General features: G+C 41.8%; 1 protein-coding gene across 1 annotated transcript in view; it reads right to left on the bottom strand.

Annotated features, from left to right (window-relative positions):
- Positions 1–2,490: 2,490 nt before the first annotated feature.
- Positions 2,491–7,005, bottom strand: part of LOC137433476 (uncharacterized) — a 45,208-nt gene continuing 40,693 nt past the window's right edge. Inside the window, exons 15-17 of the mRNA XM_078785171.1 lie at positions 6,311–6,452; positions 6,025–6,192; positions 2,491–3,195 (exon numbers count right to left, since the gene is read on the bottom strand). Coding sequence (XP_078641297.1) covers positions 2,954–3,195; positions 6,025–6,192; positions 6,311–6,452 — 552 coding nt within the window. The 3' untranslated portion in view covers positions 2,491–2,953. The remainder of the gene's footprint in view (positions 3,196–6,024; positions 6,193–6,310; positions 6,453–7,005) is intronic.

Genomic DNA, 7,005 nt, shown 5'->3' with positions numbered 1-7,005 from the left:
GATTATGGAAATGTAACAGCTTGTTCAACTCGCCCCCAGAGCCAGTGCAAGGGTGCCCTTGGCGAACCTTCAGCATTGTCCCCCTCTACCCCATTAATGTACTCAAATAAATTCGCATTATTATATGTAATATGGATCACGTGCTGTCATACCATGATCATTAGAATTTAGAATTTCACTTTCTGTGCTTTCAGTTTGCAAAAAATATAGAAACAATTATGGTCCTTCAAGTGAATTTTTTGTGCAATGTCATGTTCTATTGACAATGTGGATAGCCCAACAAGTGTTTGTTGCATCACTGAGGAATGTATAAATGGTTTGATAAAGTTTAGCATTGAGAAGCTTCTGTGAATACAAGAATGTATGCTCACATGTATGCTCACATGTATGCTCAGAATGCTCACCATTGGCCACAGAGACAGGGAGGTTGAAGAGGATGCGGAGAGTAATAAATGTGTCGGGGACACTATCGGTGAGGTTGTTTTTACAAAGAAAGTTCAAAATATCTTGTGGTCATGACCATACATTTTGGATCGACAGTTAGACGTGGAGCAGTAAACCATTTTGCAGCATAATTTGGTGAAATCGGCTAAAACGTGTCATGCAGTTATTTATCCACGCCAGTGATTGAGTAAACATGGCCACCGGGTTTGCTCGAAGCTGACGTCAGGCTAACGTAACCATTCATCATCTAGCAGCATAGTACAAAATCGATGCCTGTAAATGATAGTGTGTTGAGCAAGTTTTTTTTTTTTTTTAATGCAGAGTCAAAGCTTGTGGAAGAGCTGGAACACTGAATGGATTGAAATGAAAAATGAAAAAAAAAAATGAAAAAATGAATTCAGAAAGTATTCAGACCCCTTCACTTTTTTCACATTTTGTTATGTTGCAGCCTTTTGCTGAAATCGTTTCAATTCATTTTTTCCCTCATCAATCTACACTCAATACCCCATAATGACAGAGAAAACAGGATTTTAGAAAGTTTTGCAAATTTATTAAAAAGAAAAAACTGAAATATCACATTGACATAAGTATTCAGACCCTTAACTCAGTATTTAGTTGAAGCACCTTTGGCAGCGATTACAGCCTCGTCTTCTTGGGTATGACGCAACAAGCTTTGCACACCTGGATTTTAGGATTTTCTGCCATTCTTTTCTGTAGATCCTTTCAAGCTCTGTCAGGTTGGATGGGGACCGTCGGGGGACAGCCATTTTCAGGTCTCTCCAGAGATGTTCGATTGGGTTCAAGTCAGGGCTCTGGCTGGGCCACTCAAGGACCTTTACAGAGTTGTCCCTAAGCCACTCCTGCGTTGTCTTGGCTGTGTGCTTAGGGTCATTGTCCTGTTGGAAGGTGACCCTTCAGCCCAGTCTGAGGTCCTGACGCTCCGTTTCAGGTTTTCATTCAGGATATCTCTGTACTTTGCTCCGTTCATTGTTCCCTCAACCCTGACCAGTCCCTGCTGCTGAAAAACACCCCCACAGCATGATGCTGCCACCACCGTGCTTCACCGTTGTGATGGTATTGGGCAGGTGATGAGCGGTGCCTGGTTTCCTCCAGACATGACGCTTAGAATTGAGGCCAATCAGTTCAATCTTGGTTTCATCAGACCACAGAATCTTGTTTCTCACAGTCTGAGAGTCCTTTAGGTGCTTTTTTGCAAACTCCAAGCGGGCTTTCATGTGTCTTTCACTGAGGAGAGGCTTCCGTCTGGCCACGCTGCCATAAAGCCCAGATCGGTGGAGTGTTGCAGTGATGGTTGTCCTTCTGGAAGTTTCTCCCATCTCCACACAGGATCACTGCAGCTCAGCCAGAATAACTATCGGGTTCTTGGTCACCTCTCTTACCAAGGCCCTTTTCGCCCCGATTGCTCAGTTTGGCCGGGCGGCCAGCTCTAGGAAGAGTCCTGGTTGCTCCAAACTTCTTCCATTTAAGAATTATGGAGGCCACTGTGCTCTTGGGAACCTTCAATGCAGCAGAAATATTTTGTAGGCTTCCCCAGATCTGTGCCTCGACACAATCCTGTCTCTGAGCTCTGCAGGCAGTTCCTTCGACCTCATGGCTTGGTTTTTGCTCTGATATGCATTGCCAGCTGTGAGACCTTATATAGACAGGTGTGTGCCTTTCCAAATCATGTGCAATCAATTGAATTTACCACAGGTGGACTCCAATCAAGGTGTAGAAACATCTCAAAGATGATCAAGAGAAATGGGAGGCACCTGAGCTAAATTTCAAGTGTCATAGCAAAGGGTATGAACACTTATGTAAATGTGATAGTTCAGTTTTTTCTTTTTAATAAATTTGCAAAACTTTCTAAAATCCTGTTTTCTCTTTGTCATTATGGGGTATTGAGTGTAGATTGATGAGGGAAAAAATGAATTTAAACGATTTCAGCATAAGGCTGCAACATAACAAAATGTGAAAAAAGTGAAGGGGTCTGAATACTTTCTGAATGCACTGTATGTCCCACGAAGGAAATCAATAAGGCGCATGTGTTAAGATCGTGGTTCTGGGGGCGCATTGGTTTTATTAATTATCTATTATTACTGCTTGTGATTGCCAATGTGTGGCCGTGCTCTTCTTCCCCCCAATTTCTCCACATAATAAACTGCCATTTTGATGAAACATTGTGTGGTCATCGAGAGCGGGCTCCATAGCGATTAGCTAAGTTGAGTTATTAACCGAGTAAACGGGCAGATTGGTTTCATGTTAAAGCGCTTTAAATGCGTATTGATGACATAGCTTCGCTTGGCTCTTCTGTCAGCTCATTCGCCGAGGCTGTGTGTTCTGAGGCGCCAAAATTAACACGGCAGCCATGGAGATCTTTTCGTGCCATATACGCCAGACAATGTGACTGTCGTTGAAGACCACGTGACCGTAACAATATTCTCTCTCCCATACTCATTCATTCACATTCATATCCTCTCTCTCAATCGTATTAATTCTCTCTCTCTCATTATTTCTGACACACACACAAACTGTCATTTAACATTTGTGAGATATAACAATAAATGAAAAGAAAACATCGACAAGTAAACAGAATAGTGCTGAAGTAAAGTTTTTCCCAGGATCTACTTTTTCCGTTGGACTTGCTCTTTGGAGGTGAGCCAGGTTGTGGGTCGCTGGAGCTCCTGACCATGGGATTTGTCGTTGGCAGGATAACATGGGTTGCCAAGGTAATGTTCTCTGTCTCGCTTCCTGCGTACACGCACGCACTCCTTCCATGCCCTCATTCACTCACTTTCTCAACTCTGCCCTGCAACTCACCCATTCTCTCGTGCTCACTCGCTCACCCAAAATCTTTACTAACTCCCAAACCTTCATTCAATGCTACATCCTTGCCATTTCATAACGGATTGATAGTGCTGACCAGGCAGATGCACATTTAAACATTTTATCCAATTAAAAGAAACTAACACCACCCATAAGGGATGGTGGCCACATGGTCATTCTCATTAACTTCAACATAGATCGAGGTGACAAGTTATCATTATTCAGCGTCAAACAGCATCAGGAAACTTTGGGGTCATGAGTATCAAAGCTCAGACTCGGACATTTAAATGTTGAACACTCTCGAGTGCATTAAATGTTTAATAACATACTAAACATTTAAAGGGCATTTAAATTCAATCCATTTTTGGCAATTTACAAGGACATGTAGTTAGAAAATTCACAATACAAATAATAATCCACGAGTGATCCCCGTCTGGATGTGAATATATCCTTCAATTAAACTCCAAGCTGCAGATTCAACACAACATAGTGATCTTCCATGAGCCTCAAACTTAGTAGTTTGTATTAATAATGGCAAAAACAATACTACAAAATTGTTGGGTTTTTTTCGTTTTTGAGCTATCTCCTGCCACAAAGCCTTTGAGGCCACTCCAGGTCTTGTTTATTACCTCCGCCACCAAAGGTGGATGGAGGTTATGTTTTCACACCTGTCTGTCTGTCTGTTTGTTTGGGAACAAAATATCTCAAAAAGTTGTGTACGGATTCGGACGAAATTTGGCAGAGATGTACCGTATGTCACAAGGACGAAATTGTTAGATTTTGGTGAAGATCCGGATTCGGATCCGGCTACTAGAATTTTAAAAGTGATTCTTCACCATTGGGAGATAGCACCAAAAACGATACATAGCAGCATATCGCAAAAGGTTGTGGACGGATGTGGACGAAACCTGGTGGACAGGTTGTGTGTCTGACAAGGAAGAATCGATTCAATTTTGGTGAAGATCTTTAAATATGGATTCGGATATGAGAATTATTAAATTTTTTAAGTGATTCTTCAACATTGAGTGATATGGCCAACCAGGCGGAGGTATGCTCTCTACTGAGTGTCGTTCTAGTTAAATATGTTTTTCAATGTTCTGTTTTAATAACTAACGAATGTGAGGTCTGGATTTTATTATTAGTCTCATTAACTAGGGATTATACTGTCACGTGTTTTATTATGCCTTCCTCTTATGTACCCTATTTGTACGATAAAATACCATGTCAGGTGTAATAACACTTTATACACCATACGTCGTAAGGTAAGTTTTGTGAACAAGGTCAATTTTTACAAGTTGGTACATTTTTACCTGCGACATGTTACAGGGCTAAAAGAGCTATGCATGGTTGTTGGTGTTGTAGTTCGTGTTGGGGGTCGATTTTTGAAATGTGCACCCAATGGTTGAACAGCTGCTGGACCCCACCTACATTTGTTGCTCGACTCCACGCACCATAGCACCGAGGTGAAATAATATGGCCGCCATCTTGGTTTTCTGGTGGGCCGACGGTGGGTTTTCTGGTGGGTTTTGTTACGTCAGATTTCCATTGGCTTTGTTTGGGTCGAGTGTTACTCACGATGAGGGACCCAGAAAAATCGAATCATATGTCGAATAAAAGTTATTAGTAAGGTTTAATGAAGCACATCAGCATGCATGCTCCCTAAAAATGCCTCCCTAAAAACATGCCTCCCTAAAAAAATAGCGTGATGTAATTTTTGAACAGCCCCATATTGGTGTTAAACAATTAGTGAGTGGTGGTAAGGCCGAGAACTAGTAGTGAGGCCGAGAAGTTTAAGAGACTGAACGCCTACCAGTGGATGACCAAGGAAATATATTGGTGAGTTTGTCTAACGATATTTACAGAGCGACAGGGTGAGACTGGGATATTTTCCAGGATTAAAGGACGAGTTCCATTTATGAGACCATAGTCTAGAATGATGCAGCTTCCGTCTGCCGAGCAGTGGTGTGGTCGAACTGTACGACACAATGTGGAGACATCACAAAAAGGGAAGAGGGTTTTCCAGATCATCAGAGAGGTCATTTATATCGAAGAGGAACAAGGCTGGGCCCAGTGCGCACTGCCTTGCAGAACTTCAGCCTCCCTGGGAGAGGGGAGGGTTTCGTTGATGGAAACACGTTGATTGCACAAGTGGAGGAAGCCAGAAATCCAGGAATGAAGGTGGCCTTTTACGTCACAAAGCAGGATGTCTGACTGAGCCCATTGTTCCCTTATTTAGACTAAATGCACCAAGTAATAGTACATGAAAAATATACTTTAAATTTTCACACCAAACTAAAATAAACTTATGGTGCTTCACATTGAACAGTTAGAGTACCCGCACTACTTAGGCTTTGGTAGGATAGAGGTATTAGTCCTCTCACCCAATCAACCATGTTACATTATCCGTAGCATCATCACTCATCGGAATTTCACACTAACCCATCCCAAACCAAACAGATTTGCTTCAAATATATCAGATCAGCCTGGTTTGGCTTTTTTCCTTTTGGGAAGCATAGAGTTTGGTTCTGGCTTGAATTAATTGGAGCCTGAACTAGTTCAGAACTTTGTCGTGCAAACGAGACGCAAGAGAGCAGGAAGGTTGTTGTTGATCGAGGACTATTTAACCTCCATTTACATCATCATTAGTTGACTTCTATAAACATGTACAGCATTCTTTGAATACAACGATGTGTACATATACATAGAATACAGTGTGTAAATGATTATAGTAATATACTGTGTATGCATTTTTACCTAGAGCTGTGTCTGTGCAAGTGTGTCCATCATTGCCCAAATGAAAGCCACTAGGACAAAGGCAGGAGAAGAATGGTGGAACTGCAGGACCTGGAGGCTGTGGAGAGGGAAGGCATAGGTAGCTACAGCCGCCATCTTGAAGCCCACCAATTGAACACAGGTCGACACCTAGAAGCCATGAACAATGGGAAAAGGAACAGAAAAGAGCAAAATGTAAATCACAAAACTCGAGTATGAGGTGAGATATTAAACGAGTACTTGTGACCTCATGCTGGTGGTAAAGTACCGGGTGGTTGAAGTAACTCATGGTAAACCAAGAGTCCTTGTGGAGAATTCAGTCCCTCCACCAGGCGATTAACTGAGAAACCAGTAAACTTGTTGGCTCTCATTACAGCCTCGGTCTCACCGTCCGTCCAATACACTTCATCCTGGTTGAGGTGCATAGTTTGATTGTCATAGTGTGATCAAAGGTCACAATATTGACCAGCCAAGTTATTCACAGAATGAAACGTAAACGATTGAAAGAAGAAGCCCGAAACATTGTGATTGGGATTCTGTCAAGTGGGTCCAGTGGGTTCAATTCAATTCCGTTTTGATCCTCCCACAAACATACTCTCACATATCACGTGACAAATGAAAGTTTAATTTGGATAACTGGGCAGTCAACACGTAGAACTGCCTCGTTACCTCTACCACCTCAGGTGGATGGAGGTTCTCTTTGTTCTAGTTTTCTTTGTTGAAGAAATAAAACATTTATGAAACAATGATCAATCTCCAGGAAGTTTTGCGCAGTTATAGAGATTGTTCTGATCTAAAGAAGTTAATAAAAATGAATTGATACCAATTTTGTAACAAATATAGTTTGGAAATATTAATTTAGATTTCTGAAGGAGAACCAGCCATGAGAATGAGTCAAGGTCAGGATGCCCAAGGAGGCTAATACACCACAAAAAGTTGATGTAGTCCACAAGATTTTCATGA

This window comes from Myxine glutinosa, chromosome 10 (genome assembly GCF_964187855.1).
Source record: "Myxine glutinosa chromosome 10, kmMyxGlut1.1, whole genome shotgun sequence".
NCBI lineage: Eukaryota > Metazoa > Chordata > Myxini > Myxiniformes > Myxinidae > Myxine > Myxine glutinosa.
The sequence above is the reverse complement of the archived record's forward strand: the minus strand, read 5'-3'. Positions and strand labels throughout refer to the sequence as shown.